The sequence below is a fragment of the Chiloscyllium plagiosum genome, chromosome 2 (genome assembly GCF_004010195.1).
Source record: "Chiloscyllium plagiosum isolate BGI_BamShark_2017 chromosome 2, ASM401019v2, whole genome shotgun sequence".
NCBI lineage: Eukaryota > Metazoa > Chordata > Chondrichthyes > Orectolobiformes > Hemiscylliidae > Chiloscyllium > Chiloscyllium plagiosum.
The window spans coordinates 143,867,536-143,882,839 of NC_057711.1; the positions used below are offsets into that span (position 1 = coordinate 143,867,536).

Sequence of the window (15,304 nt, forward strand, 5' to 3'; positions counted from 1 at the left end):
TACTATCTACCACCACTCTCTGACTTCGAGCGGTTAGCTAGTTCTGTATCCAATTGGCCACATTTCCCTCTATCCCATGCCTCCTGACTTTCCGCATAAGCCTACCATGGGAAACCTTGTCAAATGCCTTACTAAAATCCATGTACACTACATCCACTGCTCTACCCTCTTCCACATGCTTGGTCACCTCCTCGAAGAATTCAATAAGACTTGTAAGGCAAGACCTACCCTTCACAAATCCGTGCTGGCTGTCCCTAATCAAGCAGTGTCTTTCCAGATACTCATAAATCCTATCCCTCAGTACCCTTTCCATTACTTTGCCTACCACAGAAGTAAGACTAACAGGCCTGTAATTCCCGGGGTTATCCCTATTCCCTTTTTTGAACAGGGGCACAACATTCGCTACTCTCCAGTCCCCTGGTACCACTCCCGTTGCCAGTGAAGACGAGAAGATCATTGCCAACGGTACTGCAATTTCCTCTCTTGCTTCCCACATAATCCTAGGATATATCCCGTCAGGCCCGGGGGACTTGTCTGTCCTCAAGTTGTTCAAAATGTCCAACACATCTTCCTTCCTAACAGGTATCTCTTCTAGCTTACCAGTCCATTTCACACTCTCCTCTTCTACAATACGGTCCCTCTCGTTCGTAAATACTGAAGAGAAGTACTTGTTCAAGACCTCTCCTATCTCTTCCGCCTCAATACACAGTCTCCCACTACTGTCCTTGATCGGACCTACCCTCGTTCTCGTCATTCTCAGGTTTCTCACATACGCATAAAATGCCTTGGGGTTATCCTTGATCCTATCCGCCAACGATTTTTCATGCCCTCTCTTAGCTCTCCTAATCCCTTTCTTCAGGTCCCTTCTGGCTATCCTGTATCCCTCCACTGCTCTGTCTGAATCCTGTTTCCTCAACCTTATGTAAGCCTCCTTTTTCCTCTTTACCAGACATTCAACCTCTCTCGTCAACCAAGGCTCCCTCACACGACCATTTCTTTCCTGCCTGATAGGTACATACATATCATGGACACGTCGTATCTGCTCTTTGAAAAAGTTCCACTTTTCCACCACATCCTTCCCTGACAGCGTATGCTCCCAACGTATGCTCCTCAAATCCTGCCTTACAGCGTCGTAATTTCCCTTCCCCCAATTATAAAATCTACCTTGTTGTGCGCACCTATCTCTCTCCATAACCAAGGTGAAAGTCACAGAATTGTGGTCACCATCACCAAAATGTTCACCCACTAACAAGTCCACTACTTGTCCCGGTTCATTACCGAGTACCAAATCCAATATGGCCTCCCCTCTGGTTGGACAATCTACATACTGCGTTAGAAAAGCTTCCTGGACACACTGCACAAACACCGCCCCATCCAATCTACTTGATCTAAAGAGCTTCCAATCAATATTTGGGAAGTTGAAGTCGCCCATGACTACGACCCTGTGGCTTCTGCACCTTTCCAAAATCTGTTTCCCAATCTGTTTCTCCACATCTCTGCTGCTATTGGGGGGCCTATAGTAAACACCCAACAAGGTGACTGCACCTTGTTACGGGGAGAAAACAGGAGAATGGAGTTGAGAAGCCTATCAGCTATGAATGATTGGCAGAGCAGATTTGTTGGGCTGAATGGCCTAATTTCTGCTCCTGTGTCTTATAATCTAAATTATTCTCTCCCTTTTGACCCTTGATTTCCTTTTATTATTGGGATGCTTTTACTTTCTTGGATAACTAATGTTCATTTTTGGCAACTCTCTTCCTTTTTAGAAAATATTACAAGTTCTTACTGTCTGTATTAATGTTTCCTACTGTTTACTCGCATAATCCACTTTCTCATAGTTGTTTTCTTAATCAGTTTGCAGGTTTCTAAAGATGCCCCATTTTTCTTGCTTCCAATAATATTCACAACATTGCTTATGCTTCTTACTTCAATTGGATACCATCATTAACTTTCTTCGTTAGCCACAAATGGTTCACCTCTTTGAGTCTCTTTCTCATTAATGTGCAGCTCTGCTCAGAATTATGGAATATTCACCTTAACTATCTGCCATACCGCGGTTCCTTTTAATCAATTTTCTGAGTTGACTTTAGCCAACTCCATGTTCATACCTTTATAATTGTCGATACTTAAGCTTAAGGCATTAATTTCAGATCCAGGTTTAGTCATCCTTAAATGAATGTAAAGTTTTTTCATGTTACAATCCCGCTCACCTCGAAGATCCTTTACTTAAGGTTATTGATTAATCCGATCTCATTACACATTGTCAGCTTACCACATTCCTGTATCGAAAAAGAACCTGTTTCCCAGTTAGTTCCTCACCTCATCACTCAAACTGTTCCAGTGCAACTTGAGAGCTCATCCTCAAAGTTAGCTTTGCAAATTTAATTTGTCCATCTATATAAAGAGGAAAATTGCCCAGAGTTATACAATACTTCCCTTACATTGTTTCTTGATTTATGCTTGGTCCTACTCTGTCGGGCCTGTAATCGACACGCAATTTTTTTTTACTTGTTATTTCTTATCGTTACCTAAACTGGCTCTATATCTTCCCTGTTCAGTTTCTTCAATCATTCTCAGTGTTTGTTTCAGAGTTAGAGCACCTGCAGCGTCTGGTGTTTTATTGTTTTATTCTGTACCTTGATTGTTCAAACCAAGATCGCTCACTACTGATCTCCTCTTTTGCTCAGCAACTCCATGTCCTTGTCTTGCCTGCCTATCCTTCCAAAGTTACGAGTGTCCACAAATATCCAATTCCTGGCTTTGCTTAACTTGTAATCATGCCTCCACACTGGCTGTCTGGTTATTTCCAGGCATAACTGTTTATGCCATAAATTCACCTAACTGTTCTGAATGTGATATAATTCAGATAAAGAGCCTTTCATTTTGTTACCTTGCAATTTTTTAACCAGTTACCCTATTTGTCAGTATGTTTTGGCCATCACTGCTACCATACTGTAACCTTGCACTGTTGACTTGTCAATTTCTCTTTGATTTTCTAAATTTATTCACATTTACCCTCCCCTTCCCCCCCACCCCAACTATTTATCTGAAAGTCCTGTATAGCCCTATTTATATGATTTGCCAAGGCACTGGTTTAGACAACGGCCATCCCCATGGTACAACTCTCTCTTTCCCCAGTGGCCCATTTATTTTCACCTATTTCTCCCACACATACAACTCTATTATTGACCCAGTGCTAAATTTGCTTGTTGCTCAAAGGTGATAATCTAAAGATTAACACCTTGTGATTCTCCTTTGTAATTTAGCACTTGGCTGCCCATACTCCCTTAGCACAACCTCCTTCTAATTCCAATGTCTTTGGTTCCTACAAGGACGACTGGCCATTTCTCACCCACTAAGACTTCCTTTTAAGCCTTGAGGAGATCTCCTTAAATCTGGACCTGGATGGACAAAACAACTTTCAGGACTCTCGCTCTTGGGTACAGAAAATAGTATCAAACTCCTAAATATACACGACTGCATTCTTTTTCAGTCCCCCAATGGAATGGTCTTTGAATAAGCAGTGCTGTAGTTGGTTTGCTCATCCTCCAAGTACTTCTTGCTCCCAACCACTTAGGCTGCAAATGATAGGATAAGTGCAAGGGCCAAGGCTCCTCCAGTGTTACCTACCTCACTCAGTCACTTTCTCCTGTCTCTGAGCAGGGGCCCTAATCTGTAGTATTAAACCCAAGAAGTGTGGCTGGTTTCTGTCCATGTAGCCACTTCACTCATTGGGAATAATCTAAAGAAATAAATAAATCTAGAGGAGTTTCTAAATGCATGTAACCTACAGCTTCGATCAGTTCATTTCACAGCGTCTGATGCGGTGCCTAATGTTGCCATTGAGGCTCTTAATTAAATCTGGTGGAATTTCTAATTAACAAATGATTTAGGCATGGAGTTAAATTGCTGATATTTCTTGTTGCCAAGGTCATGTTAGAGTTTTGAGTGTAAGCAGGAGAGTATTGCTCGTCTGACTTAGCGCCAGGAATGACTTTTGGCAACAGTATAAATGAAACAGGGTTTTGGGACTCTGGCTTTTATCCAAACATTACAACATGAGAAAAGGTTTTAATGTCTTGCATGATCTTTAAATGCCTTTTATTTGCTGTATTAGAGAAACCACAAAGTAAATTTGACGCATGTGTGTCAACATATATACAGTATCCCTTTAACTGAGAGCAGTAGTGAGAACACACTAAGTTACTGATGAGATTGGAAACACTACTTTTTAAAAATTGCACCTCTCAATTATATACGTCATATTCGAGTTACGTACCCCTGTATTTTTAAATTGACTGTAGTTAGACACGAATTGTTCATATGTGTACCCACTGTTTACCATCATCTTAGGATGCCCCAAAGTGCTTCACAACAGCAAATTACTTTGGGTGTGCAGTCAACATAGCACATAATTTGCACACAGCAAGATCCCACAGCAATGAGATTAGTCATTCAGTAATCTGTTCCTAAAGACAGTGCAAACTATCCTTGCACTTCTTTCCTTAAGTCCATGCTGTTGTGCCTGCCTGAAAGGAAACTTGGGGCCTCTGTTTAATATGAAAGAAAAGACAGCAGATTCTGGGAATCAGAAAATGTTGGAAATGCTAGCAGGCCTGGCAGCATCTGTGGAGAGAGAAGCACAATTATCAGGTGGAATATTAAGTCATCTTCAGGGAGAAGTGGTGAGCCTATGTAAAATTGGGCAATGATGGAGGTTACCGTGACAATCCCTGTCAGCCTGTATCCGGTGGAATTCTGAACTTATTTAAAAGTCCATGTCGGAGGCAGCTCTTCCTCAGGAATTGCCTATGGTTGGAGCAGTGTCCACAGCTTCTAGAAATAGAGAACTGCCAAGTTTGGCAGCTCTGAGAGGTTTGATCTCCTCCCTGATGGGATGGAAGTCCCACCCTAAGCCAATTAATGGCCGAACAGCACTTTTTGTCAGGTAGATGTGAGCTAACTCCTGACATTTGAGTGAGGGAAGGTTCAAAGCCTCTGCATAAAATTCTGAAAGACATTTCAAGCCAATGACTTTTTATCGGATCTCAATTTGTCCTGGACTATACGTTCTAATAGTGCATGAGGTTAGTGTCTGAGCCCAAATCATTGACAATTGACAGTATTGATAATTGAGGCAAACCTAGAACCTAAACCAAGGACTGTAAAGCTGCAGTCTTTTTTATCTTGTTTCTCTTGTTAGTTGGATTAAACCTGTAGAATTATTTCTAGTGATTGCTTTTTTTTAATTGGTTCAGGTGATTAAAGATTTCTTTATTATCTATATTTTGCTGATAAATCTGGCAATGTCTTATCAGCGTCACCATAATAAAGATGTAATCTCATAATTTCTTTGAATTAACAGAACAAATCAGTGAAAAAGATGAAGGTCCTTACTATACACACCTTGGTGCAGGCCGTAATGTAGCAGAAATTCGAGAGCTGATGGAAAACAGGTACAGTCTCAAGTAAAACTTATAATATTCAAATTTTTGATATCTGTGGTCATTGAAGATCAATCATCTCAGTCCCAGACATGCAGTTACTTTGGGAAATGTGGTAGATAGTGTGTCTCTAAACCACAATTTGCACTGCAATTTTACTGTGGGACTTGGCAAGGAAGCAGGCCCCCAAGTCAACTTCAACTCTTTCAAGGATCACACTTTGAACTTTTGGTGTTCTTCTGAACCACAGGCTAACAGTCTGGCCACAGGTTAATGCCTGGAGTTGAGAGGTGGAACATAAGATCCTGAGGGGTCTTGACAGCGTAGATGTGGCAAGGATATTTTATATTTTATATCCTTGTGGGAGAAGTTAGAGCTAGTAGTCACTGTTTTAAAAATAAAGAACCATCTATTTAAGACAGAAGTTAAGAGAATTTTTTTTCTCAGAGAAAAACGTGTTTTGAGTCTTTGGATCTCTCCTTGTGAAAATCCTGTGGAAGTCTTTGAATCCTCTCGCGAAGCACAATGTTGAAAGGTTATTGGTGTGTGGTCAGGAACTGGGGTAATCAGATCAGCCATGGTGTTATCGAATGGTGGAACAGGCTTGAGTGACCTATTTCTGTTCCTAAGTTGTATTTACGTACAAATGAATGTTAAGTACAAAATTGCCAGACAAGGACTATCTTCAACAAGAGGTCATCGAACCAACTCCTCTTGATATTCAATGACACCATTACTCCATCCCCAGTATCCATATCTGGGAGTTGAGGGGAAGTCACCATTGACTAGAAACTTACACACGGCTAGTCCAGTTATGAGAGCTGCAAGTGTAAATCAGAGGTTAGGAATTCTGAGAAAAGTAACTCACTTCCTGATTTCCCAAGGCTTGTCCATGATCCACGAGGCAGGAATGGGTGTGAATACTTTCCATTTAATCTCACTCAAGAAACTCAACAGTATCTTGGACAAAGCAACCTATTCGAATGGCACCATGTTAACCATTTGCCTCATCCATCAGCAATGTAGAGTGGTAGTGGTATGTACCCTCCACAAGGTGCACAGAAACAACTCTGAGGGTCCTTCAACAGTATCTATTAAACCTGTGACTTCTACTGCCTCGAAGGACAAATGCAGTGCCATTGGCCATGAATTCCCATCTAAGCTGGTACTATATCCATGTTCCTTCACTGCCATTAGTCAACATCCTGGAAAACCCTCTCTACCAGCAATATGGAATATATACACCACAGGGACTGCAGTAGTTCAAGAAAGCAGCTCATTCCACCTGCTCAATAGCAGTTAGGGATGGGAAATAAATGCTGGCTCTTCCAATACCAATATGCAAAGGACCCCTTCTGTACTACATCCTCAGGAGAATTCATACTCTCAACAAACAGTATTTCATCTTCTGCCTCGGAACAGTTCAACCCCAGGGCATCAATGTAGACTTCAACAGTTTCCTCATTTCCCCTTCCCCCACCTCGCCCCAGTTCCAAACTTCCAGCTCAGCACCGTCCCCATGACCTGTCCGACCTGCCTATCTTCTTTTCCATCTGTCGATTTTCCTGCTCCTCGGATGCTGCCTGAACTGCTGTGCTTTTCCAGTACCACTCTAATCCAGAATCTGGTTTCCAGCATCTGCAGTCATTGTTTTTACCAATATCCAATACCAAATCCTGTGGATGATTAAATAAAATTTCGTAATGGAATATATAATTTTGTGAATTGATGAAACATCTTAACTCAGACACATGGGCTAAACATTCAGCTTTGAAGTCAAAAGCCCTCTGTTCTATTTAGGCTTTTCTTTATTATCTATAGAATTCCTAGTGTAGAAAGAGGCCATTCAGCGCATGAAACTTGCACTGACCTCCCCTGAAAAATTCTGCCGAGACCAAGTGCCCACCCTATCCCTGTAAACTTGCAATCCATGAACACAATGGGCAATTTAACATCTACCTAACCTGCTTAACTTTGGATTGTGGGAAGAAGTCTACACAGACACGGGAGAATGTTCAAACTCCACACAGAGAGTCACCCAAGGCTGGAATCGAGCCTGGGTCCCTGGTGCTGTGACGTAGCAGTGCTAACCATTGAGCCACTGTACTGCCCCAAAATATTTGGCTGTTTGAATTCTGTGAGAAAGGCTGGATAGATTAAATAATGAAGGGTTGTTTTTAGGGTTATTGCCTCAGTGCGAATGAGCCAGAAATTAGAACACCAACAGTAATTAGCCTTAATAAGTATAAATTAATGTGAACAACAATTCAGTATTCCCACAGGGTCCTGTAGTTTGATGACTTCTGAAAATCTAAACCAGTTGGTGGGCGGCATGGTGGCACAGTGGTTTAGCACTGCTGCTTCACAGCGCCAGAGACCCGGGTTCAATTCCTGCCTCAGGTGACTGACTGTGCGGAGTTGACACATTCGTCCCGTGTCTGCGTGGATTTCCTCCGGGTGCTCCGGTTTCCTCCCACAATGTGCAGGTTAGGTGAATTGGCCATGCTAAATTACCTGTAGTTATAGGTGGAGGGGTAAATGTAGGGGAATGGTTCTGGGTGGGTTGTGGGTCGGTGTGGACTTGTTGGGCCGGTGTGGACTTGTTGGGCCGGTGTGGACTTGTTGGGCCGAACGGCTGTTTCCACTCTAAGTAATCTAATCTAATCTAAACTAAACATGACTAGAATCATAGAACCCCGACAGTGTGGAAGCAGGCCATTTGGCCCATTCAGTCCATATTGACCAATCAAAGAGCATCCCGCCCAGACTCAGACTTACCTCTGCATCCCTCACCCTTCCGTTTCACGTGGCAAACCCACCTAGTCTGCACATCCCTGGATAGCACGGGCAATTTAGCATGGCCAATCCACCTAACCTGCTCATTTTTAGATTGTAGGAGGAAACTGGTGCACCTGAAGGAAACCCACACAGACACGGGGAGAATGTTCCAACTCCACACAGACAGTCACCTAAGGCTGGAATCGAACCTGGGTCCCTGGTGCTGTGAGGCAGCAGTGCTAACCACTCAACCACTGTGCCACCCCACTTACTATCAAAAGAGTTTTGGGTAAAAAAACTGTAGAGAGACAAAGCAAAATTAACTGAGATAAGCAAAGTCCTGAGCAGCTGCTTGAAACTGCTGTTGGATCCCTTTAACATAATCAGACCTCAGGAAGGAATTAGCCAGCAGTGGGTTATCAGTGCACTAAAGGGAAATCTGACAACTCGGGAGGCGAAGGCAGCTTCATTAAAAAGATCAATTGTTTTTCCAGCACTGCTTCACAGTCAGGAAGAGCAAGAGATACTGCCTTCTTGCCCATCAATCCACCCTGCTTACTAGCCATCTACAATCAGACCTACTCAGAGTGGACAATTTGCTACTTCCACTAGCAGGTATATCTGGGATCATTGATGCAACCCCAACTCCATCCCTGAGGATTGACCATTCTCAGCCCATCAAGATCAGACTCTCTCCAAAGGGCCCTAGCCCCTCCCTGTGATTGGACTCCCCCTCTTGGATTGACAAGCTGCCTAACCCTCCTCTAACATCCCAGGATGCGACCAAAACCTTGTGTCCCACCAAGACCTGAGCTCCAAACATTTCCATGCTACCTGTAGCTCAGTTCCAAGTTCCTCCCTTGGCTGCAGCCTCCTCCAGAACACCACCTGCATGACAGGAAACCAAAGTAAGGGGTTGGGACCTTGTCAAGGTTGGGAACTATGTTGATAAAGTGAGATACATTATGGGGCATTGTCACAACAGAGAACCAAAACTCTAGCCCCTGTATATCTCTGGGCCTCTGTGTAACATTTATATAAATGCCGTGCACATATCTTTGGGAAGGAAGCACTTGCTAAATTGGCTGGAGGGGTTTCCTACAGCATTAAAGCTGAATGCTTGTGACTGCCAGTGTGAAATGTGGCTGGCGTGCCCAGTTACTGGTTGAATGCACAGCGTGCACCTGGAAGTCAGTTTGACTGCTCAGATTTCATCCCTGCAAAGCCACAAGCCCTTTCAGCAATCGTTAATTTTTGAGTGAAGTCTGTGCTGTCATCTTTTGTTTTTACTTGGCTTGAAGTGTTTACGTTTTGAGAGAGGAACTAACTTGGAAAGAGCTGAAGGTCTCTGTAAAAAAGATTGACTCACTTTACATGTTCCAGTTATGAATGGAAAGGGCATGGGAACTGTTACTGTGAGCTGGATGAGTCAACGGAATAATGAAACACAAGAACAAGTACACTTGGCTGGTGATTGGTCGTTCTTTCACATTTTGTCTCTGAATGGATAAGTGCAAGGCTGGACCTGTCAATGAATTATTGTCATCAGCAATTTCTGGGTTTAAGGCGAACATTTCTTGTGTAAGCAAATTACCCCATTTGGTAGCAGGGCATTTTAAAAATATTTTTCTTGGGCTGATCAACTTGTTTCTTTCTTTGACCCTTGGTGCGTTCAGATGGCTTTTTATGTAAAAATTCTTGCCTCATTCGGACAAAACCTTTGTTTCTTCACAATATGCATTTGCATTCTTTTTAGCTAGTACAACATAAAAATCTCATTATTTAATCTATCCTATTGTTCACCCTTTTGTTCTTCCTGCCCAGTCTCCCTTCCACTCTCTTAAAAGCACTTGCACTTCTTCAGTTTTTGATCTGAAGTGTTGACTATTTCTATCTACAAATGTTGCCTGACCTGCTGAGTTTTTGCAACTTTTTGCTGCCTTATTTCGGATTTCCAGCTGCCACAGGATTGTGTTTTCCTTTTGATTTTGCCCTGGATTATTGTGGTTGAAAGGCTTTTCTACCACCAATTTTAATCTGACTAGCCTATCTGACTGGGCACCACTCTTGTATCTAAGAAGGATTGGAAGATTATGGCTCATATTGCTGCAATTTCCACACTTACTTTGCAAATGTATCTGATTCGGTCCAAGTGACTTATCAACTTAAATGCATCCAATATCTCTAATTTCTCCTTTTCATCTTTTCAGTATGATTTTTTCACTATACTTTTGGTAACCTCTTCACTCTTTGTAAAGACAGAATGAACCTATTAACTTAATACCTCAGCCCTGCCCTCTGCTTTCACATACAGACCATAAGACCATAAGACATAGGAGTGGAAGTAAGGCCATTCGGCCCATCAAGTCCACTCCGCCATTCAATCATGGCTGATGCGCATTTCAGCTCCACTTACCAGCGTTCTCCCCGTAGCCCTTAATTCCTCGAGACAACAAGAATCTATCAATCTCGGCCTTGAAGACATTTAGCGTCCCGGCTTCCACTGCACTCCGTGGCAATGAATTCCACAGGCCCACCACTCTCTGGCTGAAGAAATGCCTCCGCATTTCTGTTCTGAAATGACCCCCTCTAATTCTAAGGCTGTGTCCACGGGTCCTAGTCTCCTCGTTTAACTGAAACAATTTCCTAGCATCCACCTTTTCCAAGCCATGTATTATTTTGTACGTCTCTATTAAGTCTCCCCTTAATCTTCTAAACTCCAACGAATACAATCCCAGTATCCTCAGCCGTTCCTCATATGTTAGACCTGGTGCCCAGTCAGATAGGCTAGTCAGATTAACAGGTCCCCTTTTACAATTTTTGTGGGAATGGGAGACTTTTGGATTCCCACCTTTTCAATCTCTCGCTTTGTTCCTTTTATTTCCACCTGATCTTTCAGTTTCAGCCTGATTCTCACTTGTATTATTGACCTGATGGATCATACTCTCCTCTTACTATTTCACCTTACTGTCAATCACTTCCCTCAGCCGGAAAGCTTGGGCTTTTGCTTATTCCGACAAGCTTTCCCGCTTGTAGGAATGTATCGCGTTGGACCCGAACCATTTCCTGTATAGAAGCATCCCAATGTCTGTCCTAACTTAGTCTGCCAATAATTGATTCTAATTCCAGTACAGATATATTCTCACTTTGGTCCTTCTCAAATTAAGCTTATTTCCTCCAGATTGCTCCTCGTTTTTTTTCCATTGTTAACCTGAACCTTACGATGCTACAGTCAGAGTTCACCTACTGATGGTTAATTCCCTTGACTCACTGCTTTACTCAGACTGAGATTCAGCAATGCCTCTTTCCTCATTGGGCTGGAACATCCTGCTGAAGAAAATTCTCACTCATTTCAGTGTCATTTTCACCTTATGCCCCTTTACTTTATCACTATTCAAGTTTGTGGATAATCAATACGCTCCCATTATCACTTCTGGTAGAGTATTTGCATCCCTCTTTAATTGCCTTGCAAATTTATTTTTATTAGATTAGATTCCCTACAGTGTGGAAACAGGCCCTTTGGCCCAACTAGTCCACACCGACCCTCCGAAGAGTAACCCACCCAGACCCATTCCCCCTAATTAATGCACCTAATGCTATGGGCAATTTAGCATGGCCAATTCACCTAACCCACACATCTTTGGACCTCCTCTATACTCCTCTACTTACTCCTCTATATCTTTCTCACTAGTTGATGGCCAACAGTATACACTCAGCAACGTAATGGTAACTATACTGAATCCTAATTAACCAAAGAGATTCTGTTTTTAGACCTGCAGGTCATCAGCTAATGCTTATTGCAGTGCTGTCATCAGATATTGAATGATAATACAATGCCACTAAAATGTGAGGTTGGACCATGTTGGATCTTAAGCCTCACTTTGAGTTGAATCCCATGAAGGGTTGGTTGCTGTGTCTCTATTTGGTTTGCTTATTTATGCCCTCCATTTACTGTATTTAAAACAACTCTGGGATAATGAAATACGTGGGGCTTCAATCCGCAGTCCTCTGTTGTAGTGACTCCAACTCCACTAAGAACTCAGTGTTGTTTAGGTACCTGTATACTCCAGACTCGTGCGGATAGAGTCAATTATCTTCAAAAACAGATTGGAAATCAAATGGGTAAAAGATGTTGCTAATTGGGTTACCTTGGTTAATCTTTGGAATAATGCTTTTCTTCCCTAGGTTGAGTGAGAAAGGCAGTGCTATCAGAATAGAGAAAATTATTTACACAGGGAAAGAAGGCAAAAGCAGTCAAGGATGTCCTATTGCAAAATGGGTGAGTTCTTCAATTATGTTACGCACCCAATATTTTCAACATGTGTCAGGACGATGCTGCTTCCACTGTTTGTATTCAGTTTTTAATTAAGAGACTGTATTGCATGGTCAGATGCAAATAAATGCTGGTAGCTGTTTATTACAATTACATTTGTTCATAAACTTTATTGGAGTTTAGATTAGAAATCTTTGTCAGTCAACTATCCAAAATGTGCAGCATTGTCCAAAGGACACCTGAGCAGGGCAAACAAATTATACATCTTAAGAATCATTAATGAGCAACACAGAGTCTGGAGCAGGAAATGTGAGCTAGAATGTTGAAGTCAGTGCAATTGTGGATAGTGTGGAGGGCTGTTGTAGGTTGCAGTGAGACCTTGACAGGAAGCCGAACTGGGCTGAGAAGTGGCAGTTGGAGTTCAACCTGGAAAAGTGTGAAGTAATTCATTTTGAAAGGTCCAATTTGAATGCAGATTTCAGGGTTAAAGGTAGGATTCTTGCCAGTGTGGAGGAACAGGAAGATTTTGGGATCCAAGTCCATAGATTCCTCAAAGTTGCCACCAAAACTGATAGAGTTATTAAGCAGGCATATGGCGTGTTGGCTTTCATTAGCAGGGGGATTGAGTTTTTAAGAGCCGCGAGGTTATGCTGCAGCTCTACAGAGCCCTGGTTAGACCACAGTTGGAAAACTGTGTTTGGTTCTGGTCGCCTCATTATTGGAAAGATGTGGAAGCTTTAGAGAGGGGGAAAGGAGATTTACCAGGATACCACCTGGACTAGAGGGCAAGACTTATGAAGAAACTTTGAGGGAGCTAGGGCTTTTCTCATTGGAGCGAAGAAGGATGAGGTGTGACTTGATGGAGGTGTACAAGGTGATGGGAGGCATAGATAGAGTGGATAGCCAGAGACCTTTTCCCAGGGCGGAAATGGCCACCATGGTGGGGGCATAATTTTAAGATGATTGGAGGAAGATTTAGAGGAGATGTCAGAGGTATGTTCTTTACACAGAGAGTGGTGGGTATCAGCACTGGTAGTAAAGTCAGATACATTAGGGAGATTTAAGTGATTCTTGGATAGGCACATTATATAATGAAAGGTTTGATCTTAGGGTAGGATAAAGGGTTTGCACAACATTGAAAGGCCTGCACTGTGCTGTACTGTTCTATATTTCTCTATTCTATGTTCAGTGTTGAATCAGGTATCGAGAGCAGCATAAGGAAGGGGTGGGGGGGAAGGGTGGTGGCAGCCGAAATTGCATTGGGAAAGAGAGATCAAAAGGAAAGGAAAGCATTTTAAGAATGTATTTGTTTTTAAACTTTCCAACAATGACTAATATCTGAAGAAATAAATGGTTATTTAAAGCTAATGTTGAGTGGCAGAGAGGTTGTTTAGCAATTATTAATAATTAGCCATTATTATTAATTAGCACAAAGTTAACAGTGTGTTTCCATGATTACACAAGAATGGACAGATCCCATTTTATATTTGGAGAGTAGTCTGCATTTGGATGTGCAGGAATTCATACTTCCATTTGTTTCAACATTGAGATTCTGACACAGCTAATTTTCTGTGGTGCAGCTTCTGGAGAAACCAAATAGCGACTCTCACATTCAACTGCACATGTGTAGACAAACAGATTTCCAGGGAAATATCATGGACTGCTGTTAGAGTGTGGATAAAGTTAATGGCTGTGGGCATCAGTTGAGTTTCTTAAGTTGCACCAATATGGATGAATGCTGAGTATATAATTTTACTCCAGGTACTGCTGTATCTTTAAATGATTTGCAGGAAAGTCACAGGTTACCACGTATCCAGCCTCTGCCCAGCTCTGATAACTAAATTTAAATGCCAGGAGTTGTAGGTTTCATTGGGGTGGTTATTTAAACACATTCCTTAGATCCACCCTTCAGGATGTATCCGTTCTGTCTTTCTGGTCATAGAGTCCTAGAGATGTACAGCATGGAAACACACCCTTCAGTCCAACTCGACTTTATCGACCAGATGTCCTAAGTTAACCCAGCTCCAATTGCCAGCGTTGGGCCCATGTCCCTCTAAACCCTTCCTATTCATATTCCCATCCAGATGCTTTTAAAATGCTGTGTTTGTACCAGCCTCCACTACTTCCTCTAGTAGCTATTATCATATATGCACCACACTCTGTGTGGAAAAAGTTGTCCCTTAAGTCTCTTTTAAATCTTTTCCCACTCACTTTAAACCTGTGCCCTATAGTTCTGGAATCCCCTACCCTAGGGAAGAACACCTTGGCTATTCACCCTATCTAGGCACCTCATTATTTTATAAACCTCAATAAGGTCACCCCTCAGCTTACAATGGCCCAGGGAAAATAACCCCGTCCTATTGTTTCTTTTCACTGTTGTCTTGGATTTTACATTGTGCTAACAGTTCACATTCATCAACTTTAGAGATTGTACAGTCGAATGTACTTGAGCCATTGGTGTGTAGGAGTAATACCCTGCATTGAAGCTCACCTGTTCCGATGTCAATGACCAGGCTGTTGTGTACCACCAGAACCTTACTGCCATGTGGACATATTCATCAAAATCAATCTTGTTTAAATGTTGCAATACAATGAGCGATGGATATGGGCATTGATATTACTGGGTCTAAATTCAGTCTTCACTGCCATTCCCATAATATTTTTTCTTAGATTAGATTAGATTCCCTCCAGTGTGGAAACAGGCTCAAGCGGTCCACACTGACCCTCCGAAGAGTAACCCGCCCAGACCCATTTCCCTCTGACTAATGCACCTAACACTATGGCAATTTAACATGGCCAATTCACCTAA

At 42.3% G+C, this 15,304-nt stretch overlaps 1 protein-coding gene and 1 non-coding gene across 5 annotated transcripts in view; both read left to right on the plus strand.

Moving 5' to 3' along the window:
* Positions 1–15,304, plus strand: part of LOC122564906 (methylcytosine dioxygenase TET2-like) — a 194,705-nt gene that overhangs the window by 119,094 nt on the left and 60,307 nt on the right. For all 4 annotated transcript variants that reach the window (XM_043720374.1, XM_043720365.1, XM_043720355.1 and 1 more), the window contains 2 exons: positions 5,366–5,456; positions 12,408–12,501. In XM_043720374.1, the coding sequence (XP_043576309.1) occupies positions 5,366–5,456; positions 12,408–12,501 (185 nt within the window). The remainder of the gene's footprint in view (positions 1–5,365; positions 5,457–12,407; positions 12,502–15,304) is intronic.
* On the plus strand, positions 14,865–15,049 carry LOC122539769. The gene has a single exon (XR_006309181.1). It is a non-coding gene; the product is annotated as a small nucleolar RNA SNORA53 (small nucleolar RNA).